General features: G+C 50.2%; 2 protein-coding genes and 1 long non-coding RNA gene across 9 annotated transcripts; 1 reads left to right on the top strand and 2 right to left on the bottom strand.

The window, feature by feature from the left end:
- Positions 1-720: 720 nt before the first annotated feature.
- Positions 721-1,455, bottom strand: LOC118703594. The gene is made up of 2 exons (XR_004983087.2): positions 1,268-1,455; positions 721-1,109 (listed from the first exon to the last, which is right to left on the bottom strand). It is a non-coding gene; the product is annotated as an uncharacterized LOC118703594 (long non-coding RNA).
- ALG1 (ALG1 chitobiosyldiphosphodolichol beta-mannosyltransferase) lies at positions 1,409-12,857 on the top strand. 2 transcript variants are annotated; one of them, XM_036410688.2, is made up of 13 exons: positions 1,409-1,653; positions 2,592-2,660; positions 2,808-2,920; positions 4,519-4,667; positions 6,040-6,129; positions 6,712-6,822; positions 7,559-7,680; positions 7,895-7,933; positions 8,252-8,311; positions 9,006-9,116; positions 10,352-10,466; positions 11,353-11,428; positions 12,434-12,857. In XM_036410688.2, exons 1-13 carry the CDS (start codon positions 1,440-1,442, stop codon positions 12,563-12,565), a joined length of 1,401 nt encoding a protein of 466 aa, XP_036266581.1. In that variant the 5' UTR covers positions 1,409-1,439; the 3' UTR covers positions 12,566-12,857. The 2 variants fall into 2 exon arrangements, with proteins under 2 accessions (XP_036266581.1, XP_036266579.1); XM_036410686.2 differs by having other exon boundaries at positions 2,592-2,669; positions 2,817-2,920.
- On the bottom strand, positions 9,217-27,312 carry EEF2KMT (eukaryotic elongation factor 2 lysine methyltransferase). Of its 6 annotated transcripts, none has more exons than XM_036410696.2 (8): positions 27,155-27,312; positions 24,899-24,958; positions 22,420-22,500; positions 21,165-21,266; positions 18,470-18,603; positions 18,092-18,387; positions 16,733-16,882; positions 9,217-9,863 (listed from the first exon to the last, which is right to left on the bottom strand). In XM_036410696.2, the coding sequence occupies exons 1-8, from the start codon at positions 27,248-27,250 to the stop codon at positions 9,832-9,834; spliced, it is 951 nt and encodes a 316-aa protein (XP_036266589.1). In that variant the 5' UTR covers positions 27,251-27,312; the 3' UTR covers positions 9,217-9,831. The 6 variants fall into 6 exon arrangements, with proteins under 6 accessions (XP_036266589.1, XP_036266586.1, XP_036266584.2 ...); XM_036410693.1 differs by lacking the exon at positions 9,217-9,863 and adding an exon at positions 14,589-14,832 and having other exon boundaries at positions 27,155-27,311; XM_036410691.2 differs by lacking the exons at positions 9,217-9,863; positions 27,155-27,312 and adding exons at positions 14,589-14,832; positions 25,865-25,885.
- Between the last annotated feature and the right edge of the window lie 397 nt (positions 27,313-27,709).

The following is a 27,709-nucleotide window of genomic DNA, read 5'->3' as shown; positions in this document are numbered from 1 at the left end:
CCGACCTGGGGATGTGCCCGCAACCAAGGTACATGCCCTTGACTGGAATCGAACCCGGGACCCTGCAGTCTGCAGGCCGACGCTCTATTCACTGAGCCACACCGGCTTCGGCTGAAGGTATTTTTTAACTGCCACATTCACTCTGAAGCCCATTTATTTCCTTCAGCATCCTAAAGGTCAAGCACAGGCTCCGCTTAGCTCCATCATAAAGGCGGCGAACACTGACATCACAGGACAGGTGACTATAAAACTAGAATCCTGACATTGGGCTCCAGCTTCCCTTCCTCCCAGGTCATCATCCTCATCCGGAGATCAGTGGTCTGGGCATCCTCCGGGTCATGCTCATAATGTGCTGCTAGCACTGGGTCCCGGACAACCTATGTTGGGGCAAGAGCAGGCATGGTGGCAAACTTCCAGTTAGATTCTCCAATTAGTTTTCTAGCAAGCCAGGGGAAGGGCTTTTCAAAGTGTTACCATGTTTCCCCGAAAATAAGACATTCTCCGAAAATAAGACCTAGCGCATGGAAAGATAAGACATCCCCTGAAAATAAGACCTAGCGCAACTTTGGGAGAAAAAATTAATATAAGACACTGTCTTATTTTCAGGGATACAGGGGTAGTTATTAATACTTTGAGCAGAAATATAGCACAGAAGTTCTTCTTTTGGTGGAATACAACTGATTTTGCCTTAACTTTCCAGGGCTTAATAGCCACTTTGTAGCCACACAACAGGATAGGGATGTTTTCACACACACTTGTACCAGATCTCTATGCCAGGTAGGCAACTTCTTTTAAGTACCTCTCGAAGTTATATCAGACATTATAACTACACCCTGGGCTTGGATGTAATAGTTGTCTCGGTCCGCTGAACTTCTCCTGGCCCCGTGTACCCCACACATGGAACTTATTGTGCCCTCTTTTGGTGTGAAACAGGAGGGGATGGACTTCAACACCCAAGGTGGCTCCATCTCAAACTCACCAGACGAGTTTCACCAATGGAGTATTCCCAGTCCCATCATCGCCAACCAACACAAGCTAGAACTGAACCTGGGGTTCTCCCTGGGTAATCATCATGATGTTACTTTCAGAAGAATCTCCGGCGGGTCTGACTGAAAGCCAGAAAGAAGAAAGATGAATTCTCATTGTATATAAATGGAACCAGTCAGCATTTACTTTTTGGCGTCCGGCCTCTTTTATCAATATTATGTTTAGAGAGTCATCCGAATTGTCTTCCAACTTTTGAAATAAAACGTGCTAAAAACTAGACCTTCATTCAACTAATTCTTGGATCTCAGGGACTCTCCGCGGGCTCTGCGGGCCGCCCCTTAGGAAACCACGCCCTCCCCGGCCTTCTCCCCGCCCACCTCGGGGGCTCGCTATACGGCTGCGCACTGCACGCCAGGGGAGCGCGGTCACGTGACTGCGGCCAGCCGGCCAAGATGGCTGCCTCCAGCGTGGCTGTGCTAGCGCTGTCCCTATCGTTGCCGCTGCTGCTGCTGCTGCTGATCGCGTGGACGCGCTGGCGGCGGGGGCGCTCGGCCGGGCACGCCATCGTCGTGGTGCTGGGCGACGTGGGCCGCAGCCCCCGAATGCAGTACCACGCGCAGTCATTGGCCAAGTGTGGCTTCTCCGTGACCCTCCTGGGGTTCTGCAGTGAGTGCCGGGGATCTGGGAAGGAGGCAGCTCTCTCAGCTTGATCATCTCAAAGGGGCCGGAGCGAGGATGCTCCTTCTCTCTCTCCTCCCTTGGGCAGCTCCCCGAGATGGACGAGCCCACTGTCGTCCTGGACAGTTGTTGCCAGGTTTCTGCTCAGGCTCTGCTGGGTGGGTCTGCATGAACAGTCTAAACAAGCTGTAAACGAGCGCCTGCCGTATACCAGGGCAGTGCTAAGCTAATGAATTCATTGCACAATTCTCACTTAATCCTCCTTGTAAGTGGAAAGACGGACTGGGACCTAGGTGCGTGTGACACCAGGGCCATTATTGGTAACCACATCTCTGCGGCTACTCTTGTCAGGCTGCGTCCGAGGAGACAGGCAGCTTGTCTCCTCTGCATTCCTCTTTGCAGAGCTCTGCAGACAAATGTTTTTCATTTGCACAGCATGTCCACTTTTCCCCTCAATGTGCAGCGTCACGTGTGTCTGTTCCTCCATCCTCCTCCATGTTAACATCTTTAAAGGGCAGCTCATTCTATATCAGTGCAAAGCAGCAATAAGAGCACTGGTTGCTTTTGGTCTCTGTTTAGAGTCTGCTCTCTGAGGGTGAGGGGCTGGAGTGGGACTTCATAGGGGTCTTCCTGTGATGGGATAATTCCACCATCCAGGGAATCTATATCAGTTTGAGGGGTACTGTGTGCCAAGTATTGTGTTACCTAAAGGTGAATAAGATTCGGGGCCCCTCCTCTCTGGGCAGTCCAGTGGAATCTGGACAAGAATTGGCCTCATTCTTTGTTCTGGCAATTGAGGAGCAGAGAACTGTTTGGAAAAGTCCTCCTTTCCAAAATACTCTCTGCTATTTTGCCTGAGTTGGCAGATCATCTGACTTTAAATTTGATTGCCCTGTCTGGTTCATTAAAGGGAACATTCTTTTCAGACTCCAAACCCCACGATGAGCTCTTGCAGAGTGACAGGATTCGGATTGTGCCTTTGACAGAACTTCAGAGACTTGCAGGTAGGGTGCAGCCCACTCCGGATTTCTCTGACTCCGTTTGTGTGTGTGTGTCTGTGTGCGGGGGGGAGAAGGGCGCTCTGGCGGGGTGGTGGTGTCTGTAATTGCCAAGAACTCCCATGGCAGTGACAGCTGTTTTCTGACTTGCAGTTGGGCCACACATTCTTCAGTATGGAGTCAAAGTTGTATTTCAGGCGGTGCACTTGCTGTGGAAGTTGATGTGCTGTGAGCCAGCAGCCTACATCTTTCTCCAGGTATATGTCAGCCCTGCTTCTTTCTGTGAGAATCACTGTTAACAGTTCTCCTTACTTTCCAGTCTTTAAAAATGCATTGGTTGCCCTAACCGGTTTGGCTCAGTGGATAGAGCGTCGGCCTGTGGACTGAAGGGTCCTAGGTTCGATTCTGGTCAAGGGCATGTACATTGGTTGCAGGCACATCCCCAGTGAGGGGTGGGCAGGAGGCAGCTGATCAATGTTTCTCTCTCATTGATGTTTTTACCCTCTATCCCTCTCCCTCTCTGTAAAAAATCAATAAAATATATTTTAAAAAATGCATAGGTTGGTAAATAAATTGCACATCTGTGTGCATAAACTTTTAAGAATTTGAGTAGGAGAATAGAGTATGTGGCTATTCTATTTATGGTGCCCATCCAGTTTATTTTTCTATGTCATTACACAAAAGTCTAATATTGTACTTATTACACATCTAAATGTTTTACATGTATTAACTCATTTAATCTCTGACAATAATCCTAAGAGTTGAGGAGACCTACATCCCGAGAAGTTCAATAAGTAGCCCATTGTTACACAGCTAGGAGGTGCTGGAGGCAGAATTTTTTGTTTTGTCAATCTTCACCCAAGGGTATTTTTTCTATTGAGTTTTGGAGAGAGTGGAAGAGAGGGGGAGAGACAGAGAAAGAGAGAGAAAAACAGCAATTGGTTGCCTCCCACATGGGCCCTGACCCGGGGCTGGGGATCAAACCTGCATCCAAAGTATGTGCCCTTGAGTGGAATTGAACCTGTGACCCTTCAGACTGTGGGCCGATGCTCTATCCATTGAACCAGACCAACTAGGGCTGGAGGCAGAATTTGAACTAGGTAGTCAGTCTGACTCCGGAGTTATGCTCTTAACCTCTTCCCTTCACTTTTTAACATATAGAAACACCTTTTTGATTTATTAAAAAAAAATTTTTTTTAAACTGATTTTAGAGAGAAAGGAAGGGAGCAAAAGGGATAGAAACACCAATGAGAGAGAAACATCAACATTGATCAGCTGCTTCCTATATGCCCCCCTGCTGAGAATTGAGCCCACAACCTAAGCATGTACCCAGACCAGGAATCGAACCGGTGACCTCCTGGTGCACAGGTCGACACTCAATCACAGAGCCATACCAGCTGGGTAGAAGTACCTTCATTTACTTGGCTGATGTACCCTGATTATTTATTTAGTCTTATTTTATGGTAAAAGAGTATCAGTGAATATATATATTTTTACACGAGTCTGATCTCTTTCTTGGGATAAATTCATAGGAGTGGAAGTGCTTGGTCAAAACTGATGCACTTTAAAATGTGTGATGTGCTACTGGATAGACCTAGAGTAGGGCAGGGCCAATTTGTCCCCTCTCCCAAAGGGGATGCCTTTCCCCAACACAATTTCCATTTAACTAAATGCACCTCCTTGATTCCATGACCTTGGACTTTTCAGGTTGGTCAGTTTGTTTCTTTTATGACTTTTTATACATTTTTTAGTGAAAAAGAGGGACTTCTGGGTATCGATCATGTATGTTGCACGCAGTTTATTGTCTATGATAGTCTTCTTTCCTCATCTTCATCCAAGTCTCCCTTTTTCCCAGAACCCCCCTGGCCTGCCTGCCATTGCTGTCTGCTGGTTTGCGGCCTGCCTCTGTGGGCCCAAGCTCGTCATCGACTGGCACAACTATGGCTACTCCATTATGGGTCTGGTACATGGCCCCAGACACTGGGTCGTTCTGCTGGCCAAGTGGTAAGGGTCTGGAAGGATGGTGCAGATACCTTCCCTAAATTGTGGTAGGAAGAAGGGCGGAGACTCAGTGAAGCTGCTTCCCTATAATTGGGTGGATGCTGGTTAAAAGTGATGGAAACAGGCCCAAGCAAAGGACAGCATCTGATGGCTTACGAAACAGAAAAGTCCAGAGAAATGGCTGACTTGAACTCCAAAAGGGTGTTATCAAGGACCCCTTTCATCTCTCTTTCCACACTCCCTCTGGGAGGTATTTCTCAGGTTCTGGGAGCTCCCGTTGCTGTCAGCCTCACCCTGTCAGGCTCTGCAGAGAGTGAGCCTCTGATTGGCACCTGCCATCCTGTGTCCTCCCACAGAGGCCAGGAGCCGTAGCACTTCAGTGCCTCAGGCTTGGCACAGGTGCTTCTGGGAGAGCTTGGTTCCTAGGTATGCCAAGACCAGATTCCCAAATAAAAACAGGCTTTTGCTGGAAGAGACACAGGCCACGGTTTGCTGCAGCTGATGAGAGGGAAGAAGGGCCTGTGGTAGCAGTTTGACCAGGGGCAGGAAGAATTGGTCTGTTCTGAGCCGCAGTGTACAACTCCTGCCTCAGTGGGGACTTACAGCCTCCCCTGATGGATAATTCTTTGATGGTGGTAACAGCAGCGGTGGCAGCAGTAATTATTGAGCTTTTGCTGCATGCCAGGCTCAGTCCCAGTCCTTTATCCCATTCAGTGTACACTGAACCCCTTTTACAGGCTGGGAAATCAAGGCCGAGAATCATTATGTCTCTTGTCTCACAGCTAACAAGTGTGTGGACCAAAATTCAGGCCCAGGCTGTCCAATTCCAGAGCTCTTTGCATCCTGAGTTGGCAACAAGCCCTGATAGACCAACAGCACCTGAGTCTCATTCCCCCTTTCTGGTTCTCTTTCGGTTCTGCCCTATCATCAGGTTGCAAGCCTCCATTTGGAGCAAATATGTTGTTAACGCCTCTCTATCATTTGCTAAACTCCTCTGTAATACATGGAGAGCATCCTCAGCCCCGCAGCCTTTATAGGGAACAGTGCAAGGTAGCTAAAATTTAATAACGGGGGCTTTATTGTATTTCTTCTTACGGCAAGAGAGACTGGGTTTTCCCTTCGGTGGCATATATTGTTTTCTTTGAAAGTAATTGTGTTTAGGCTGAAAAGCGGTACGATGTAAAGAAAGATGTGAAGGAAATAATAGCAAAGGTGGAACTCAGTACAAATCCCGGGAAGTTACCTTGCCAGAGACCCGATTTTGGAGACCCCAGCTCTGCAGCCTCTTCTGTACGGGAAAGTTTCCAGTCACATGGTGGTTATGGCCGTGGGGCCTGGCCAGGCCTCCGGGCTGAGCAACCCTGTGTCTTTCCAGGTACGAGAAGCTTTTCGGCCGCCTCTCCCACCTGAACCTGTGTGTGACCAGTGAGATGCGGGAAGACCTGGCAGAGAACTGGGGCATCAAGTAGGGACCTCGGGTGGGGCAAGGGGCCCCAGCTCAGTTGGTCCCAGCGGCAGTGCCTGCTGTGTCATGGTGGCAAGGCATCTGGAAATATCCAGGGGCCTGAGAGATGGTTATTGTCTTGTGAAGCTGGGGGAGGAGGAGTGAGGGAGGAGAAGGTTGGAGTTTCTTTCCCAGCCAGCCAGATAGCCCAGGCAGTTTTTAAATATATATATGTTGATTGATTTCAGAGAGAGAAGAAGAGGGAGAGAGAGATAGAAACATCAGTGATGAGAGAGAATCATTGATTGGCTGCCTCCTGCATGTTCCCAACTGGGGATCAAGCGACCCAGGCATATTCTGGGAATCAAACTGTGACCTCTGGTTCATAGGTGGATGCTCAATCACTGAGCCACACCAGCTGGACTGGTCCAGGCAGTTTTGTTAGAACTTCTCTTTCTGATTACCCGAGTAATCATAGCTTGGTATTGTCATTGTCTGAGACTTAGATTCCCCCAAGGGCCCTTCTTTTTTCCAGATCCTCCTGGGTCTTCGATTCTTTAGGCCCCTCTCCACTCCTAGAACCTCCCACTGATCTCTTTGCAGAGCTGTGACTGTCTACGACAAGCCAGCATCTTTCTTTAAAGAGACGCCCTTGGACCTGCAACACCGTCTCTTTATGAAGCTGGGCCGCACCTACTCTGCACTCGGGGCCAGGTAGGTCTCCTGTCTTCCATCTTCTCTTGTGTTCACTTCTGTCCTGGCTTCTCCCCCGTCGCTTTGCTGCAGACTTGGGTGGCTAACTATGGCTCCAGGCCCACTACCTGTTCATAAAAAAGTTTTATTAGAATGCAGCACATTCGTTTATTTATGCATTGTCCACGGCTGCTTTCACACTACAACAGTGGAGCTGTTACAAAAGAGATCAAATAAAAGCTTGAAGTGTTTATTCTCTGGCCATTTAAGGAAATGTTCGTCCTGCTCAAGGCTGTGGGCATCTTACCCTCCTGACTGCAGGTTTCTGACCCCATGGCGGCGTCTGTGGACCTGTGTGGTCTGTGGGGTGTCTCCCAGGGCTCAGGAAAGGCCCTTTGAGCAGCAGTTCACACACCAGTTGTTCGCTCCTTTCAGTAACCCGGGAGCCAGGTGGGAGGTCTCAGCATCTTCATCCTAAGTGAGGGAATGCTAAGAACAGGAAGCTGGTGAAGGCTGGGGCTGAGTCAGTCTTGCCTGCTGTTGTGACCTCAGCACCTAGCAACAAGTCAATATTGATACAGAAAGCAAGGCCCATGTCTGTGCCCGGCCCAGGGCTGTAGGGTTGGCTCAATGTGTCTGACATGGCCATACCCTGACCTTCGGGAGCTTCTGGGCCTTGCTCTGGTGGGAGATGGCCATCTTGGGTCCTGTGGGCCTGCTCTGTGGCATCTTACAGGCTCTGTCCCTGCTCCTTCAGCTCAGATCCCTTGGACCCAGCCACGGAGAGGTCGGCCTTCACAGAGCGGGATGCTAACAGCGGGATGGTGACACGTCTTCGTGGGCGGCCGGCCCTGTTGGTCAGCAGCACGAGCTGGACAGGTCTCAGGATCCCCCTGCGCACTTGGGGTCTTGTGCGAGCACCTGTCTGAGCTGGCATTCTTCTTTCTGCCAGGCCTGTGCCCCCCCTCCCCTTCACATATATTTGGGGTGCCCTGAGGCCCTGATGAGAAAGGGAAGGGCATTGAGCTGGGTGGGATGGGGGCCAGGGGAAACATTTAGAAACCAGTGTGATACTGTCTCTCTCTTCTTGTAGAGGATGAAGACTTCTCCATCCTGCTGGCAGCGTTAGAAAGTAGGTGTGTGGCTGTGATCAGGAGCTGGGCTTGTCAGGGCTGTTGAGCTGTGAGGTGCTCACTGAGCCTTGCGTGGTGTCCTCTGCAGAGTGTCCCTCCCCCCCAGGGCTGCAGGGTGGGCAGCCTGGGCACTTGGGTGGTGGAGGTGGTGGCTCTGAGTCCCCATTTGGGTCATGGAGTGACCAGGCCCAGAACTGAAGTGCCATCTCTGGGAGAGTGACCCCGTGTCTGGAATTGTCCCTCCGCATTCCCCTCCCCGACCCGTCCCTCACCTGAGTAGATGATCCTGTCATCATGACGTATTTTCTTGAACACAGAGTTTGAACAGCTGATCCTGAATGGAGAAAGCTTGCCTTCTTTGGTCTGTGTGATAACAGGTACTGCCTGGGACCCTCCATGTTCCTGTATTTGGCTTGGGGGCAAGGAGGGGGATCTACCTTTCTGGTGTGCCTTTCCTACGTCAGGCACGTAATGCTCCTTGTTCCCTTAATCCGCACGGCAGCTCTCTGACGTAGGTTTTTCTACACCTATTTGCTAGTGGGGGAAACGGGGCCTCACAGCAGGGCATGGAGCCTGGTGTTTATTTTTTTTTCTTTCTTTTTTTAAAGAGGCCACTGTCTGACATAAAATTGCTTCCAAAGTAGCCCAGTGGGAAGAGAAGCAGAGCTGTGGTCAGAGGAGGAGGGTCCTGGGCCAGGTGTCACACCGTGTGCACTCCCCTCCTCCTGGCCGGCCCAGGGTTGCAGGAGCCCACTGCACATGCCTTCCCACCACCCGGGACTCCTGGCGAGGCACAGAGCGTCCATGTGAGAATCGGTGTCTAATTGGCCCTCTGGCGCCAGGCCAGAGTTTATCCTGGCCACACTTACAGTCTGCTGGGCGCAGGTTGCCATGGCCTCAGTGGTCAGGGTGCACACCCCTGGAGAGTTGTTTCTGGAAGGGACCATGGGAGTTTGATTGGAGCTGGGGAGTGTCGGCTTCCTGCTCACACCTTGGCAGGGGCTTCTCAGGGCTGGGCCATGGGTGGAGCCAGAGGTGGGCCAGAGCAGTAACTCCGATTTTCTCTGCCAGGCAAAGGGCCTCTGAAGGAGCATTACAGCCACCTCATTATCCAGAAGCAGCTCCAGCACATCCAGGTCTGTACCCCATGGCTGGAGGCTGAGGATTACCCCCTGCTCCTAGGTAAGGACGCCTGGCTGGAGATCTGAGGGAGGTGGGGAGAGGAGCAGGGCTGAGGTTTAAAGGAATCCTTTAGGGCTGGAGGACAGACTTTTTCTAAAAATGACAAGATTGTAAATATTTTACTGGCCTCTGTTGCACATTTGTATTTGCAACCCTTTAAAAATTAAAAGACATTCTCAGCTCAAGGGCCTTTACACACATCGGCCTCAGGCTGGGTTGGGCCTCGCCGTGGGCCTTCTCCAGGGGCCACCTGGGACAGAGATGCTGCTTGCCAGGAACCTGTCAGAGGAGCTGTTGACTGTACTCCAGGAAGGAAGGCTGTTTCCTGGTGTGCCAACTCCTTCCTGTTTCGTGGGCTCAGGTGCTGTTTGCCAGGGATTGTAAGAGGTTTATGTCCTCTTAGCCTCCACGCCCTCAATTCAGTCCTGCTCTTCAGTCTAGGTGAGAGGGCTGAGCTGGCTTGGGTTGGGGCTCATTGTTCCCCAAGAGCTGGAGGGCAGTGAAGAGATGAAGGTTAGGCAGTATTGACTTTCCCTTCGAGAATGCCCTCCCCTTCTCTTCCCTTCTTCATTACTCGGGGGAGGGCAGAGTTGGTACTGATGCGTCTCCAAGACTCATCTTCCGGCAGCCAGTGACAGCCCAGGCAGAGCGCCTATGTGGGCAGGCATTTCCAGCCAGAACTTAGTGATGTGAGCTTGTTTATTTGGCTTTATTTTCACAGCGACAGCTGGTTTTCTGTTGAGTCCCCTGTGGGTTCAAAATTTTTCCAATTATTATGATAAAATATATATAGCAAAGTTTGCCATTTGAAACATTTTCCCGTTTTACATGTACACGCAACTCAGAGGCATGAGTTATGTCCACAGTGTTGTGCAGTCATCACCACTGTCTGTTTCCAAAACAGCCTCATCACCCCAAGAAGACACTCTGAACCCATTCAGCATAATTGCTGTGGGTTCTTTTTAAAATAAATGGTGGTTAAGTAGGAAAAGGGAGTCTTTTTAAGTTGAAATGTTAGTGATAGGCAGTGTTCAGATAGGGCTGAGTGGCCAGGATTGGACACTGCTGTGTCCCCACCCTGCACCAGGATGCTTGGCCGGCTCCAGCCAGTTCTGTGTGGGGTTGGGAGTGTTTCCCACGTCCCACTCCCCTCCAGAGGTGTCGATCCACAGTCCTTGCAGCATGTGTGGTCAAAGGAAGCATGGCCAGTGCTCTGATGGCCCCTCCCCCTGCAGGGTCAGCGGACCTGGGCGTCTGCCTGCACAAGTCCTCCAGCGGCCTGGACCTGCCCATGAAGGTGGTGGACATGTTTGGATGCTGCCTGCCCGTGTGTGCTGTGAACTTCCGGTGGTAGGAGCGGACACTGAATCTTCTGGGACTTAGGTTCTCAGATCAGCAGCTGAGGGAACCGCTGTGGTCAGAGCTGCCCCAGAGAAAGGCTCCACCTCCCGATCTGTGCAGCTCAGCCCAGTGGCCCCGGGGAGTGGGAGTCCTCGGATGGGCTGAGGCCTATTGCAGGAGTTGGCTCCACTTAGAGCTCATGTTGAAGGAGAACTACCTGTCCTCAGTACTCAACGGAGCTTGTGCTCAAAGGATAAAGTGGTGGCTGGAACCGCCTGCACAATTTACATGATTTTATTTCTCTTCCCTATTTGTCTGAGCTCATTTACTTTTATTCAAATTAGTCAAATGAGTGTAATTCTGTCTCCGCTCTTCTTGGCAAAGATGGGGGTTTGGAGAGGACAGTGTGAGAAGAGGCTCTAGAAATGGCTCTCCCATGGACTCAGGAGCCAGCCTCTGGACGGAAATCGGGATGTTAGACCCATGAGTGAGCTGAGCGCTGCACTCTGGGGTTACCCAGAAAAGTCACCCGTAATGTGCCGAGCCTACCTCCAATGGGGTTGCCTTTTACCTTGTTACTTTGCCGTCTGGTTAAAAAACAAGCAGAACCCACTGAGTGTGTTCTCACTGCAGAGTATAGAGCAGAAAAGGCTCAGGTCCCTGTTCGTTGCCCCATCCCCCCCCATTGATTTGAATTTTTGATATGTACCTTCCCAGGTCTGTTTTCTATTCAGATATCAAAACTAAGACCAGATTCATGGGAACCAGACTGACTGGTTCCTGACCCCTAGCTTAGCCTGTGGGTGGGGAGTGGTAGCGTGGGGGGCTGGGTGGGCACCATGGAGTTCTGGTGTCTTCTCCAGGCAGCTTAGGCCTCCCTTGACTCTCTCTGCAGCTTACACGAGCTTGTGAAACATGAGGAAAATGGCCTGGTCTTTGATGACGCAGAGGAACTGGCTTCTCAGCTGCAGGTAGTGTGTCTCCCCTCATGCCAGGGCTTGCAGGGCTTCAGGCTGGCACTGGACCATGCCCCTGTACTCCTAGGGTCTGGGCTGGGTCTGGGTGAAAGGCAGCAGGAGGCAGCAGTGGTCCCAGAGGTTGGGCCTCAGTGGGCCCAGGGGAATTAAGGCATACCCCACCTGCTGCTGGGTTTATGGAGCTTATACCACGTAGGTGATATAAGGTGGACTGTGTGCCACTTAGGGAGCAACTGGATATCAGGAGGGAGAGTGAGGAGTGAAGGGAGCTTCCTAGACCAGCCTTACAAGATGGATGGGAGTCTTCAAAGGATACTTATTTCTTATTACAAAAAGTCATATATCATCATTTTTGATAGTTGAGACATGGGTGGCAAACTTTCTTGCAAGGTCCAGCTAGAAAAATCTGGTGTGGCAGTGTTTCAATAAAGCTTTCTTTACAAAGACAAGTGGAAGGTCCAATTCAGCCCACAGGCTACAGTTTGCAGACACCTGACTTAGTGAAACTGGAAAGAACACAGACATTGTCTTGTTCCTAGCCCATGGGCTGGATGGTGCTGGGCAGAGGCTGGGGGGTGGGTGCTCTTGGAGGAAGGAACAGCATGGCAGAGGCTGGGGGCTACTGCAGGTCAGTGTGTGGATGGCGAGCGCTGCAGCTTGGCTAGCTGTCGAGTAGGAGAGTAGGAAATGGAACATGGCTGGGGTGTGAGGGGTCCAATAAGCCCAGTGAGGGAGGGGCTGGCTAGGCCAGGGAGGTCAGGTTCAGAGATGTTTGAGACCAGTTTCCCACGCTGTGGAAACTGGGCAGGCTGGTGCAGGGAGGCCACTGGAGGCTTCTAGCCACCGGTGGGGATGGTGTGGCCACAGAGGGAGGGTTTCTGAATCACTGGCCGGACAGCTGTGTTTGGGGTGAGACAGAGGTCCAGGCTGCTGGGAACGGGGTGGGGGTGGAGGAAAGCAGTGATGAGGGAAGTTTTTTTTTTGTCATTTTTCTTCTAGATGCTTTTCTCAAAGTTTCCTGATCCTGCTGGCAAACTGAACCAGTTCCGGAAGAATCTTCGGGAGTCCAAGCAGCTTCGTTGGGATGAAAGCTGGAAACAGACAGTTCTCCCTTTGCTTGTGGACACATGACCCCTTGGGCCAAAGACTGAACCCCCCTGAGCATGTGTTGGTGTTGGATGTCACAAAGAGGAAGACCCTGAGGTTCATGCAAACCCCTTCCTGTTCTCATAGCCTTCCCACCAGCACCGTGCTCCATGTCCCTCCTCCGGCCTCTTCCAGCTGCTGTCCCTTCCCTGCACAAACTGTGTAGAGCAGCGCCTCCCAGTGGATGGCAGTTGAAAGGACAGCAGGTGCCACGCATAGAATGAAATTATCTCTCCCCCTCCCCCTTTCCTTTAAACCAGTGTTTTTCAACCTTTTTTGGGCAAAGGCACACTTGTTTCATGAAAAAAATCACGAGGCACACCACCATTAGAAAATGTTAAAAAATTTAACTCTGTGCCTATATTGACTATAATATATAAAGTAATTCTCTTGAATAGGAATCAAATAAACACAAAGAAAGTATTTTATAATTACTTTATTATGAAATATTAAGTAAACAAAATAGTGAAAAATTATAAAATTCTTGTCTTGTCTGCACCTACGGCACACCAGGCAACATCTCGCAGCACACTAGTGTGCCGTGGAACAGCGGTTGAAAAACGCTGCTTTAAACTTTATTCAGAAGGCGAATTTTGGCAGTTTCATGACCATTTTGGTCAATAAAAAATTGTATGGTCATTTCTAAGTTGCCAAACAGCCTAAATTTAGGACAGAGAGGTGAGGGCAACAAGAAAGTTTTCACTTAATTGGCACTGGTATCAATGCCTTCCCATCCCTGGGGATACTCAGTTGCACCTCTATGACGGGGTGTGTGTTTTTCTCACGCTGGCTGCTCCAGTTTTGGGACGTCCACTTCACACAGAATCTGCTGGAAGTCTCCTCGCTTCCTGTTTTCTTTGAGAATGATTTAAATACCTCTAGACAGCCAGGCGGTGGGCCTGTGCTCAGTGTGTTATGTGCCTTGGGCTGTCAGTCAACAACATTAACACATCAGAAATGGAGGAGAAATCCCAAAGCAAAGGGCCACCAATGAAATTTTCAATAGGATGGAGAAGGTTGTCTACCAAGTGAAGTGCCAGTTCCCAATGTATATTGTCAGAGACCGTTTCATTGCTCTTCATGCTTTATGAAGGGTAAAAGGGTTTGGATGATTGGGACAGTTAAGGAGAGAGGATTTGTAATAAGAGAATCTTTACAGAGCCCTGGAGTATGAGTCCCACATCTCTTCCTAAAGTCGGGAAAGAAGGTGTCCCTCTCGGACCTCAAACTTTGGGAGGGAGCTTCCATGGCTCTATGTGTGAGGCTATCCGTGTAGCAGGGGATGTGGTGGTCGGCACATCTCAACAGCCAGAAACAGGCTTCCCAGACAAGCTGAGGAAGGGCCAGCCTTTGGCTTGGAATGAACTTATTCTAATGACTGGGAATCTGTGGCCCAGGAAACTACTTCAGCCTCGAGTCACTTCTCTTTTTTTCTTTCCTCTCGTTTATTACTTTTCTGTTAGTAGCCTGTGGTCTATTCCACATCTCTTTGTCCCTGTTTTTGTCTCCTGGTGTCTGCCTCTCTCAGCATCTGCTGTTATGTCCCTAATATTTTGATTCCTGCTTTGACATGGGTACTGCGGCCCCCACACTGTGAGCACAGATGTGCCATGTGCACTGTGGGATGTGTGTCCAGAATGGAGGAAAACATATCGATATATGTGTTTTTACCTGCACAAATGCTTATCTCAGCCAAAATCTTCATTTCTGATTTATGGTGATGGGCTTATAACCAGAACTGCTGACAGAAAGGGGCACCCCCATACTTAAACAGTTACATATTTATTTTTATTTTTATTAAAAAAAATATATTTTATTGATTTTTCACAGAGAGGAAGGGAGAGGGATAGAGTGCTAGAAACATTGATGAGAGAGAAACATCAACCAGCAGCCTCCTGCACACCCCCCACCGGGGATGTGCCCACAACCAATGTACATGCCCTTGAACACCTGGGACCCTTCAGTCTGCAGACCGACGCTCTATCCACTGAGCCAAACCGGTTTCGGCGAACAGTTATATTTCATTAGAACAGTTGGTGGTTCCTGATTGAGAATTTAACACTCTTCAAACATTTAAGTCCAATGAAAGTTTTATCAGCTTTTCCACATATTCTTTCCCAAGTGATTTAATTTTCCCAAACATTTGTAAACCTACAGCATGAGTTTCAGAATTTCCATCTCCGAGTGCTCTTCATAGGGAAATAGCTTCTGGTTGTGACGAGGCACCGCTTCCCATGAGATCCCAGCCTTGCCTGGAAACAGAGCACATGTATCTCAGGATGGTGGGGTTTGCGGACAGGATGTCACCTGTTAGTGCAAGGCTGCAGGACAGGCCTGGGGGTGGTGGAGGGGTGAGGGAGTGTATAGACATTTTCAAGCCTCATCCAGACATCTAGAGTTAGCCTCTGGGGGCAGGACCAGGAATCGTGTTTTGAAACACTTCATGACAGCCAGGTTTGCTGTCTCTGTCCATCGGCCATGCCCATCCTCAGAAGGTCATGGCCTGTCTGGGCTCCCTGTAGCTCTGCACCTGTCCTACACCTCATCACCAGGTGCAGCCAGAATCTGAACCCGCTCTGCCTGACTGGTCATCAGGTGCCTCCTCACAAAGGAGGGGCAGCCGTTCTCTTCAGGAGCACAGGTGTCTGAAAAGCCATTGGTGAGGTTCATTTTGTCAGTTTTATTGTGAATGAAAAATTAATATTTAAGAAGGAAATGAGACATACAAGTGTAGAAGCACCTATAATCCTGCTGTCCAAGTATAACAACTAGTGTCTATTCTTCCAGATTTCCCCCCATGTGAATAGTAATATAAAGGTGATTATTTTTTAAAATAAAAATTAGCTTATACTATTTATGCTGTTTGGCACTTTGCTTTCTTCACTTAAAATATATTGTTGATTTTGATGGTTACCAGATGGGAGGGGGTTGGGGGATAGGTGAAAAAGGTGAAGGGATTGAGAACTACACATTGGTAGTAATGGGGATGTAAAATAGAGCAAAGAGGATATAGTCAATTATACTGTAATAACTATGGTATCAGATGGGTACTAGATTTATTGGAGTCATCACTCTTTAAGTTATATAAACGTCTAATCACGGGGTTGTACACCTAAAACTAATATAATGTCAACTGTAAATTTAAAAAAATATTAAAATATATACTGTAGATACTTCGTCCCATCTCCAGAAGGACTTCATTCTTTCCGAGGCTCACAGTACTCGGCCAATGGGACATGGGCACATGTGGGTGCGTGTTTAGGTGGTCTTTGTGTTTGGAAGGTGGGGCTTTGCTGGGGGCGGGTGTTGGGGGCAGATGTTGGGGCAAATGGGTCCTGCACTGTTGTCAGGTTTAAAGTTAGAAGGCCTGGTTGGGCCTGGCAGGTGGTGGGAATTGCAGGGCAGTAGGTGTGGGGTGCAAGATTAGGGGTGGAGAGCAGGAGCTGGCTGTCTGGCTCCAGTCCTTGGAACTCAGGCCATTACTTATCTTCCCTACACCCATGTTTCCATGGGCAACAGAGGATGACACCCCTCCAGCTGCTAGAGGGGCTGGCACATTTCAGGTCTGGGGACAGTGCCTGGTCCGCAGCAATGCCAATTCAGGGCAATAAAAGGCAGACTCCTTTCCCTTCTGAAAGTTCCCCCTTGTTCTTCCATATACTGCGAGTTTAATCCAGGAATAGCAGCTCCTGTTTTCCTGGGCGTTCCTGTAAGTCAGATCCTGCTCCACCTCAGGTGGATGTTTCCGCTGAAGATGCCCCGGAGGCAGTGCCAGCCCAGCTCCACCAGGGAGGGTGTTGGAACCAACTCCAGAGCCTGTGCCTGACGGCAATGTGGCCTGAGCTTGGTCTACCCTGACACCACTGGCATCTGCCATCCTATCCACTTTACAGCCAATGAAACCTGCCCTAGACACACATGGCAGGGCTGCTGGTCCCAGCCTCCAGGGTCATGGTGTGCGCTCTGTCCCTTGGAGCCTGCTCTCCCCACTGCTGACCTCAGGGCGGGAGCTGTTGCCCCAGCCCAGCTCCTGGTTTGTCGCTAGGACCCCATTCTCTCACTTCCCTGGTTTCTGCCTCACTGGAGTTCTGTGTGGGGCCAGCACAGTGGCCCCTGCAGGTTGGACGGCCTCTCAGCCTGTCATGGGCTCACCTAACTCAGTGGTGAACAGCCTGCATGTCTCCGGGTTGCGGATGGTGAAGGCAATGTAGACGTCAGGAGCCTGCTGGTCCTTCTGGCAAGCAGAGAGTGTCTGCAGGACCCTGACGAGTGAGAGGACAGTTTCTGGGCAGTACAGCACATCTGCAATGAAAAACCTCAGGTCACGGACAGGGACTCCCTCTAGGATTCAGGTCCCCAGAATGGAGAGCGCTGGGTTGTGCCAACCCTGGCAACAGGCCAAGGGCCAGGAAAGCAGCAGTTCTATTAGATGGAAAGAAAGTTATATATGTAAAAAAAAAAAAAAGAAAACAAAATCCTTAGGAGAATGAAAGCTGCTGAAAGATAAGGCAACTGAAAAATATCAAGGACTCACTGATGTTCCTTTAAAAAAAATAAAAATTCTTTAATAAAACAAACCTGAGTCTGCTTCAGACTTCTTGCCTCTTTGCTCTCGGCAGTGAGAACCAGCTCACTCCTGCCTGATAGCCAGGCTTACAGGGATGGTGCCACCTTGGGGTGTGCTGCTTGGGCTCTGTGCTCGGCCACTGTGTGCCTCTGGGTCTCAGGGCTGTGGCCCAGGACCAGAGGTATAGAGAGCTCTGTGAGCCAGAGGCTGAGGTGAGCTTGGCGGAGGATAAGGGGTCTGTCGGTGGCCAAACCAAATGTTCCTTCTTTCAAGGAACCTGTCCTTGCACTAGACTTGGGTAGTCCCCTCCGTGGGGACTTGTCTACGAAAGACACGGTGTACATGTTAGACAGAAGCAGGAGCTCCCTCAGGGCCACACAGACATGTGACGATGATACAGAGCACAGGGAAGCCAATGCTGACAGAGGTGGGGCACTTAGAGCCCTGACTTGGACTCCACCCTGAGCCCATGGGTGCCCTCGACACACAGAGGACTGACAGTCCTGGGAATATTGTGCTGTTCCTATGGCCCTGACAGGACAAGGCTGCCATAGCCATTTCCCATCCCATCTGCCTGAAGATGCAGCTGTTCTCACTATTTGATTTATGTTCCAGATGGCAACTGAGTGGCCTCCCTGAGGCTCTGGAGGGGGACACAAAGGTGGGGCTAATAGGTCAGACCACCGTGGTGCTCTGGGACCTGCTCTGCTCATCCCAGGCCTTGCGGGCAAGAGCCAGGTTCATTTGTCTGATGGGACCACTACAATGGGAGTGCAAAAGTAGCCACTTGATCAAACAGGTGCTTTAGAGCAACCAAGAGGCACACCCTGTGCTTTGATGTCGCTCTGGAGGCTCACAGTGACCCTTCCAGAGCCCATGGTCCTCTTCCCTGAACCGAGAGTGGGTGGAGCCACAAATGGAAGCCACATGGGGCTGAAGGGCACCTGCTGCGATGATGACGTCTGGCTGGAAGGCAGCGAGCTGAGGGGCCGTCACGATGTCCCAGTCCAGCTGTGCCACCGTCACACTGGGGCTCTCTGCGTTGTGGGTGTTGTGTCCTGGGTGCTGCGCAGGGGCAGTGGCATCTGACTCTAACAGGAGGCCGTTGAGAAGGATGTTCCCTCGGAGCTGCTCCAGGACAAGGCTGTGACAGTCGCTGAAGACATACGCTCTAGGATGGCACATCTTGCAAATGGCCAGGCCTGTGAGGCCGGCTCCACTGCCAAGCTCTAAGACAGTCCTGAGTGGGAGAAGGGGACACGTGTTCGAAATTGTGCTGGGGAAAACTCCCCTTGGTACCCTACCCTGTGCCCCAAGGTCACCTGTGAGTGAAAGCTGCTGGGTTCTCTATGGCCCATTCTGCAAGGTAGAGTGCGGCATTCCATGTGACCAGTCCGGTGGTGCCATGGGAAATGATGGCTAGGCTCTCAGAGAGTGTGACCGAGTCCCCGGAAGGCTGGATAGAGACAGGTAGAGAGATAATCCAGCCACCAGAAGACAAGAAGCTAGTGTTAAAGAGAAAAAAATCACAGCAGGTGGATGGCTAAATAAACTGGTATGCCCATGCCATGGAATATCACACAGCAATAAAAAAAGAATTGCTGACTCAAGCACCAACCTGGATGAATTGCAAGGGTATTATGCTGAATGAAAAAGGCCAATTTCAGAAGGTCACATGCTGTGTGATTCCATTTAGCTAAACTTCTCAAGATCAGTGGTGGGGCTCCCTGGGGTAGGAATGGGAACAAGGCATGGGAGTGACTATGAAGGGGTGGCCTGAGGGAGGTCTTTGCTGTGACAGAACAGTTCCGCGTCTTGACCGTGGTGGTGCCTGTGCAGGTCTCCACATGTGGTGGACGACCCAGAATTACACATACACTGTGCCATGTCAGTGTCCTGGCTATGATGCTGTGTCAGGTGTTTCCGCTGGGGGACACTGGGGAAAGGCATGTGGACCTCCCTGTATGATTTTTGCAGCTTTCTGTGAATCTATAATAATAAAAAGTATAATGTGCTAATTAGACCGACATCCTTGCGGACGCTCTAACCAATTGAGCTACCCCGCCAAAGCAATGCTTTGTTAAATTTTACACTTAAAACCTGTAGTTTTGTGAAAAATGTCATCCCAAAAATTTAATTACGCACAAAAAGAAACCCCGCAGTTCTGATTTTGAATTGGAAATGTCAATACAGATTTATGAGGTATTTATGTTAAAAAGTATGGATATACATATCACCACTCATATTCCAGTTCTGTTCACTGGAAAGGCCTACATTGGTAGCAATGAGCACCCTAATGCCCAGATTGTGGTCTCTAAATATCATTTCCCACTAAAAGAAACCAGAGCTTGTTGAAGACATGGCTGATTCCTGATCTGGGATAGGAAATATGCAAGATGAGTCTGGAAAAGCTTGACAAAAAATACAGCAAGAGCCCTGGCCTGTGCGGCTCAGTTGGCTGGAGTGTCGCATCATGCTCCAAAGGTTGCCAGTTTGATTCTCAGTCAGGATACATACCCAGGTTGTGGGTGTGATCCCCAGTCAGGGTGCATCCAGGAAGCAACCAATTGATGTCTCTCTCACATCGATGTTTCTCTCTCTCTCCCTCTCTCCTTCTAAAGTCAATAAAATTATATATTTTTTTAAATTAAGCAAGAAAACGATTAGGGTAATGTCAAAAGGGCTCAGAAGCCTATTTGAAGTGCCACAAAACAGCACATTTTGAGCTTCAATAGGACATGATTTGCTCAGCTTGAACCCCTTCTGGGGATGATAGAAGACAAATTCACTGTCTTGAAAAGGAAAGATGAAGCTTATATCCTGCCTTTTCTCTACAAGCTGGACTTATGAGTAACTAAATAGTGGGTGAAGGGAGGCACCTCCTTATAAAATTTCTCCAGTTAATGAATGAAAACAAAATGATAGAATCAGGAAATTGCCCTTGTGCATCCTCCAGAGAATGAGTTAGCCTGAGCATCGGGCATTCATAACTACTGTAATTCGGAGGAGAAAAAACAGATATGATGTTCCTCCTAGAAACCCATACTGTGTTCTAGTCAAAGCAACGAAACAGATGTGAACCTGAGTGGGCCTCTGAATCCAGACACCAATTTTTAGGAAACAGAGGATGGAGGAACCAAGTTGAATAGCACCACGTGTGCGCCACCAGAAGTCAGCCTGTGGAAGGCTATCGAAGCCAAACCACAAAGGCTGTTCAGAGGCACCGCTGGGGGAAGAGAGAGCCGGAATGGAGATGGGACCTGTGCATGAAGGGAGACTTCAAGCCACAGCTAGTTAATCGGCAAGACAAAAATGCTAGTGTCCATAGGTGGAAAGGGCAGCGATAAAACCTCAGAGTGGTTAGTCTGAAAGGGAGATGGTGGTTACTTTTGCAGGGGTTGAGGGCTAGAAGAGAGAGAGGTCAGATGGGGCCTTGTGGGCTGGCTGCCAAAATTCTGTCTTTTGACTGGAGTGGCAGTTAACAGGGTAGCTGCCTTGCAATGATTCAATAAGCTGTATATTTATTTTGTGTGGTTTTCTGTATCTATGCTTTATTTTATGGTAAAAGGTTAAAAACAGACAAAAACATCCAAAATCTCTCTGACTGTTGTGTACAGAATGGATTTTTGTGGAGCAAGAAGCTGGGAGACCAGTCAGAAGGCTGCGACAGTGGTCCAGGCTGGTGAGGATAGTGGTGGGGAGAGTGGGAAGTGACTGCTGTCCTATAACATCCACTCATCAAGCATTTATTGGGGGTTGAGTGCCATATCCCTGCTATGTAAATACTATGCATACCTTAACTCCAGCCACCCCATAAGATAGGTACTATTATTTGTCAAAGTGCTTGATTTACAGATGAAGAAATAAGCTCAGGGGCGGATAACTGGCTCCACCTAAGACCACAGAGCTGATGAGTCAGGATCTGAACCCATGGGAGGCTGCTGGAGCCTGAGTTGTAAATCTTTGTGCAGAGGCGGGTGTCTGGCCTGTGTGGGGAGGAAGGCGCATGGCTCCTACCAGCAGATAGCTCCTGTGGCACTGAGGGGGCTCCTCGGCTGTCAGGATCTCTGCCAACGCCTCGTACAGCTCGTCCAAAGGCTCTTCATGAGCAGCTTCGTGCTGGGGGTGATGGAGGGAGAGTTTCAGCAAGAGCATTAAATATGGACCCTCATGAATCAAACAAAGGTCCTGTCTATTTGCTTTTACACTGAGTTCTAAAAACAGCTAGAGGATTTTCACCAAATATGGAGGGGCAGATTGGGATGGATTGACATAACATGGGCTACCTGGCATATAAATACTTCACTCAGTGGGGGGACCTGGGTATCTCAAATAGGTACAGAGAGGGTGAGGGTGAGAATAAGGTGAGAATCTATGGCAGCAGAAACGGAATGGCATGAGAGCTGACGGACAGAGAGCTCTGCCCTTCGACCACGATGTCCTGGATGGAGAAAACAAATGGTGCATTTAGGTGGGCCCAGGCAAAAGCCACAGGGCGGGCACTCCACACTTCAGAGTGTGGCTTCATCAGCTGGGCAGCCTGTCCTGCATCCCATTGGGGGTGGGGGTTGAGGGTGGGGGGTGGAGTGGGGCGGCATCCGGTGACCTTGCTCCCCCTAGTGGAAGGGAAGAAACCTACTGGCGACTGCTAGATGTGCCATGCTGGTGAGAATGAGGGATGGTGGCAATGGAGAAGAAGGGATCACCCCATGTGCTAAGCGTGGGTGAGGCACAGCCCTTGTATTCAGAGGCCAAACAGGTCAGGCCTGCTACTAATCACTGAGGGTTTGTCTTCCTGAACTCCGGTCTAACATGAAACTCAGCAAATTTGGGTTCAACCTTAAAATCCATCTTGTATCAGTCAGGAAAAGAGCTATTCAAGGTAGTTCATTGCGGGGAAGGTAGTAAAGGGAACTAATTATAAAGGCATTGCAAGATCTAAAACCTCCAACAAGGACAGTGCAGCAATCCAGAGGCTGGCAACATCAGGAAACTGTCAAAACCCCTCAGGTGGCAGAACAGAAGGAGAAGATGGGGATACAATGCTCAGGGCTGCCTGGTAGAAATGACAACTCGCACAGGGACCACAGAGGAGATGCAGCTGCTTCTGACGATCCCTCAGGAAAAGGGAGAAAGGGTTTGCAGAGGAGGCAAAGGGTATGGGACGGATCTGAGCTCCAATAGGCAAAGCTTGGCAGAGGGACCACTTCTGGAGAGCTAGCCAAGAGCCAGGCACTGTCTGGCTACTGGGCACACAGTGCCCACCACTGACCTTTCTGATGAGCTCCGAGAGAAAGCACCGGACATACTTCACAGACGGCGGATGCTTCACGCACAGAGGATGTTTTACGGTCTGTGACAAAGGACACATGTGAGTTGGGGAAGAAACCCGGCCTTAAGTCTCCCATGGGCTCTAAGTGTTTACACAGCAAACCCCAGTTACCCAATCCCTCAGCAAACACATATAGACACAAAGGTTCTGGCTCTAGGTGATTCTCATGCATATGAAAGGGTAAGTCTTTCAGAATAAGGTCTTTCCCAACAATTCTTTACTGCAGCAGCACAGATTGTGGCAGTGCTTCCATTCTCAGCAGGAATGGGAGGCATGTGGACCCAAGAGAATACCCTGCTATCGACTGAATGTCTGCATCTCCTCAAATTCATATGTGAAATCTAACATCCAATGCAATGGTTTTATGAGGTGGGGCCATTGGGAGGTGATTAGGTCATGAAAGTGGAACCCCAAGAATGGGATTATTGCACTTATATGAGAGGCCCCCCCCCATAGCGGTCCCCTGTGCCTTCCACCATATGAGGATACAATGAGAAATGGCCCTCTATGAACGAGATAGCAGACCCTCACCAGACACTAAAATTGGCACCTTGATCTTGGACTTTGCAGCCTCCAAAACTGTGCGAAATAAATTACTGTTGTTTACAAGGCATGCAGTCTATGGTATTGTGTTATAGCAGCTGGACTGGTCTAAGACACACCCCTTCCCAGGACAGCCAGCATGAAAGAGAGTTTGTAGTAAGGACAAGTGTGAATTGCCTGGCTCCATGGAAGAGGCAAGAGCCCAAATGGTGGACCAAGGCAGATTTGGCACCTGTCCTCCTGGAACTCATAGCCCAGCCAAGGAGATGAGCAGGAGCCAGACTGTGATGAGTGTTCTGATGGCCAGGGCAGAGGAAGATGGGGACTCCGCCTGGGACATGGAGGAGGGGGAAGGGGACTCTCAGGGGTGACAGTTCAGTGGAAACTTAGAGAATCAAAAAGCAGGGGAAGGAGTTCTAGGCAGAGATCTCCAAGGTGGCCACAGCTTGGCATTTTTGGAAGAAGGGCAGGGTGACAGGAGCAATGAGAGTAGGGGCCAGTTCCAGGGGCCTGTTGGCTGGAGGGACATTATTTTACCCAAAGGCAATAAAATACCCACACACTGCTCAGGGGCTTTCTAGTTGGCTGGTGCTATGTGGGGTGAGAATCAGAGTAGCCTACAAGACAAGGAACAATGAACTTGGACATCTCTGAGCTCACAGTCCTAAATACTAGATTGTCCTGAAGTCCTTCCTAGTACAGCTCCACCTTCCCTGCTTGGTGGTCAGAAGGCTACTCCTAGTTCATCCTCCACACAGGAGTTGAGGATGAGAAAGAGAGAAAGAGAGAGAGAGAAAGAGAGAGAGAGAGAGAGAGAGAGAGAGAGAGAGAGAGGGGGAGAGAGAGAGAGAGAGAGAGAGAGAGAGGAAAAGAGAGAGGAAAAGAGAGAGAGAAACATTGAAAATATTGATCATTGGTTGCCTTCTGTATGTCCCCTGACCAGGAATCGAAGCTGCAACCTTTTGATATAGGAGACTATTCTACAACCAACTGAGCCCCATTTGCCAGGGCCATGCAGGAATTCTTAATCTGGGTTCCTTGAAGGTCTTAGTGGTGGGAGGAGGATCTGTGACTCCCCTGAATTTGTATTCCAAATGTATTCTGATGCATTTTTTTTTCTGGGGGGAGAGCCATAGCTTTGGGTTTTGAGAAGAGTTCATGACCCTTCAGAGTAGGGGTGTTGAACTCAATCAGAGAAGGGGCCAAAATCTAAAATCCAGCCTAAATCGCGGGCCGAATGGTTTACTGAACAGTCATAAACTGTCATTGTGATGGAAACGCTGCGGAGTGCAGTGATGACAGCGCGGTGCGGGCCACATTGCAAGGCCTGGCGGGACGGATTTGACCCGCGGGCCTTGTGTTTGACACATGTGCTTCAGAGGGTTGAGGGCCAGGAGGCAGTGTAATCTGCACTTGATCCACTTGGCCAGGGCAGGTCAGGCACAGTGGTGGTTCCACATATATCCTCACCCACACGCATCTTAGAATCCAAAACTCAACTCCAAAAAGCAGGGGTCCACCCACATCTAGAAGAGAGACACACATGGGCAAGACTTGCATCTTTATTTTTCCCTTAAATGTAAAGAAGAAATTCTCTGAACAGCTAGCAAATGCTCGATGTTCCCACAGCTGTCACTTGTTTTCTCTGTGGACAGCTTAAAAAACATCTGCCAGACTTCCTCCCTCAAAGTAGTTTTTGCATATTCTGATATCTTCACCTAAGAAAGCAAAAGAGCCAGAGCTCTCTGAGGTGTTCCCACCCAAATGCAGTGTCTTTCTTTTGAAAGGAGACAGCACAGGCACTGTACTGGTGTCATGTCCTCCTGGGCACGTCAAGAGGCTGGTGACTGCGTCCCAGTGACTCTGTGATTCTTACCTTCTGCAAAATATCCAGCAGCAGCTCACAACTGGAGTCCCTTAATTTCTCTTCTAGGCTCTATTTGGAGACAGAGTGGGGGGCAGAGAGAGAAAGCAAGACATTTTCACAGGAACATTAAACATGCAATAGGACATGTTGGCAAAGTGCTAAGTGATCTCTCCCCAGGGACCTTGGTGAACTGGAAGTAGAAGCCACAGGCGGCTGAAAGCCTGACCTTGACAAGTCCCAGGTTCTACCTGGATGAGTCGGAGAAAGACTATTAGGAGACAGACTCTTGGTTTGCATTAGCCCTGGCTGCTAAGCCTCGCCTGGGTCACAGACTGGCTTGGCGGTTGCCCTCGTCAGCCAGGAATTACAGTTAGCCAGGACATCAGCGCCCAATGGGCTTGCCTTGGACTTGACATCTGAGTTAATGTGCAGCTGCCAGGCCCAGCGTATACACTGTCCTCTCCTGCAGGGCACTCCTGGTAGTGAGCTCAGGCTCCAGAATCAGGCAGACTGCCTGGCGGGTGTGTGACCCTGGGCAGATCCCTTTGTTTCTCCAGAACAACTTATCACATGCTGTAAGACCTGGCCCTGGCCTCTCTCTCATCTCACTTGCCATCATCCATCTCACCTCTGCTCATGCCACTCCAGCCACACTGGCCTCCTCACAGCAGCTTGCTCTCATTGGCAGAGCCTCTGCACTCCCATCTCCCCAAGACCGCCCACAGTTCAGGTCATGGCTCAAACTTCCCCTCTTGGAGGCCTTCCCAGATTCCCCTACTTTGATGAAACATTTCCTTGTTTTATTGACTTTATAGCCACTGTTATCCCGTGGCACTTTCTTATTCATTTACGTGGTTATTCTCTGGCTCTCCCATCTGAACAAGCCTCATCTGTGTGCTGCTGATCCTGGTGCCTGGCTCATGGGAGGCATCCAGTAAACATTTGGATGGAATAAAAATACTAGCTAACACTTACATCCATTTACCATGAGCACTGTCTCAGACACTTCATTGTCATGCACCCCTGATAACAGCCCTTTGAGGGAAGCATCCTGTGTTACTAATAAGAAAACTACAGCCCAGAAGTGTGCAGTCACTTGCCCAAGGTCACACAGCTTGTATGGGATTGGGCCAGGATTCCAAGCAGGAGGCTGTTTCTCAGGTCTGAGCTCTCCATTGCTGCACTCTACCTCTCTTCTAGTCAGCCTGTGTGGTAAAACACAATAATAGTAATAGCACCCACCACATGGGTATTGTGGGCCAGCCTAGGTATGCATTTATCAATAGCATGGTCCTGGTACAGAGTATGCACTTTTAGGTGAACAATTTTAGCTGATATGGAATGGGTCTCACAGATGCTGTTAGAAAGGTTTAAATTTTGGGTTAAAAATGTACATATTTCTTTGTGTCTGGAAATGAGCTCTCAGAATGCTAAATGGTTGATGTCAATAAAATACAAATGACTAAGAAGGGGAAGACCCGGGAAGAATACATATCCAAACTGAGTCATCCCAGTGAGCTCACTGCACATGAATTATCAAGGAGGCAATGTCATTAGAAATCTCCTTGGCAGAAGGAAGCTGTCGAACGCCATCGGCCTGTGCAGTGGCAGGTCCCAGGGCAGGGGAGCTGAGACCTCTTATCATCTGTTTTCTGGCCACTTTGTTTCTCCCTGCCACTTCCTTCCAAGACTTAAAGAGCCTCAAAGTTGCCTCTGAGACGATTTTGTCCAAAACTGATGACAAAGATGAAAACACCTAGGGGCCTGTATCTGTAACTGGGTGCGGGGGTTGTCTGTGATCTGGTCACTGCGCTCATTGCAACCTGATCTCTAGCTGTATGTACCAAGGCCGTAGACAATTATTAAAATGGGCAGCAGCAGCTGTTTCTCATGACCGGGAGAACTGGCTCAAAAAAAAAAAGTCATGAAAATTACTGGGAACTGTCTATGACCCTAAAAATCTGAGTGAAAAAGGTAGTTGGGAAGAAACTTAAATTCGTGGGATCCAAGTCAGCAAAGGGAGCGGAGGGGGGGAAGGGCCCAGAGGAGAAGGAGGTCGTGGCCGGGTGAAGGGTGGGCTTCCCAGGGGCGCGCGGCCCAGCCCCAGGTCCAGCACAGCCCCGGGTCCAGCACCAGAGGTAAGGCCCCGACACCCGAGAAAGCCCAGGCCGTCCAGTGGCGGGGAGGGCGGGAGTGGGAGCCCATAGCGCCCCCTCACCAGTCCTTTGCCACCCCCGCTGGCACTCAGCACGCCCCGCCGCCCACCTGCCAGGGGAATGAGCGCAGCGCGCGCGCCGCCAGGAAGCGGCGCTCGAAACTCTGCAGCAGGGGTGAGGCTTCCACGCTCTCCTCCGGCGCCATGACGGGGCGGGGCCGCCGCGTTGCTCGGGAGGCGGGGCGGAAGCGGGGAGGTGCCTGGAGGAGGCGGGACCAATCCTAGGCGACTCGCGGGGAGGCCGAGGGCGGGGCTTGAGGCGGCCAGAGCGGGCCGGAGGGGGCGGGGATTGAGATCTGGGAGGTGGAGCCAGGGTCGGAAGGGGCGGGGCCAGGCGCCAGCGGGGCGGGGCCAGGGTTTGGCGTCACACCAAGGCTTGGCAAAAACCGCGTGCGCTCCCTGGGAGAGTCCCCTGAGGCTGGGATGCCGGTAAACATTCCCGTAGTTCCCGAACTTTCCCGAGGTTTTTTTTGTGTGTGTGTGTGTCGGGGGCAGCCCCCGCCTCCCTAACCTAGTCCTGTCCCCGTCGGCGCCACTTTGTGTGAATGAGCAAAAGGGACCCTGACCGCCCTTATGCCCTTGGAGGGGGTACCTAACTCGGGCCC

Source organism: Pipistrellus kuhlii, unplaced genomic scaffold (genome assembly GCF_014108245.1).
Source record: "Pipistrellus kuhlii isolate mPipKuh1 unplaced genomic scaffold, mPipKuh1.p scaffold_m20_p_4, whole genome shotgun sequence".
Taxonomy (NCBI): domain Eukaryota; kingdom Metazoa; phylum Chordata; class Mammalia; order Chiroptera; family Vespertilionidae; genus Pipistrellus; species Pipistrellus kuhlii.
This window is presented reverse-complemented; position numbering and strand designations above follow the sequence as displayed.

What these genes read in the sequence shown, in the direction of transcription:
- ALG1 (XM_036410688.2), top strand. Translation starts at nt 1,440, where the DNA reads ATGGCTGCCTCCAGCGTGGCTGTGCTAGCGCTGTCCCTATCGTTGCCG. An exon ending in GTCGTTCTGCTGGCCAAGTG is followed by an intron (nt 4,668 to 6,039) that starts GTAAGGGTCTGG and finishes GTGTCTTTCCAG; the next exon opens with GTACGAGAAGCTTTTCGGCC. An exon ending in CAGCAGCACGAGCTGGACAG is followed by an intron (nt 7,681 to 7,894) that starts GTCTCAGGATCC and finishes CTCTTCTTGTAG; the next exon opens with AGGATGAAGACTTCTCCATC.
- EEF2KMT (XM_036410693.1), bottom strand. Translation starts at nt 27,250, where the DNA reads ATGGCGCCGGAGGAGAGCGTGGAAGCCTCACCCCTGCTGCAGAGTTTC. An exon ending in TGCTGGATATTTTGCAGAAG is followed by an intron (nt 22,501 to 24,898) that starts GTAAGAATCACA and finishes CCTTTGTCACAG; the next exon opens with ACCGTAAAACATCCTCTGTG. An exon ending in TCTCGGAGCTCATCAGAAAG is followed by an intron (nt 21,267 to 22,419) that starts GTCAGTGGTGGG and finishes CATCACCCCCAG; the next exon opens with CACGAAGCTGCTCATGAAGA.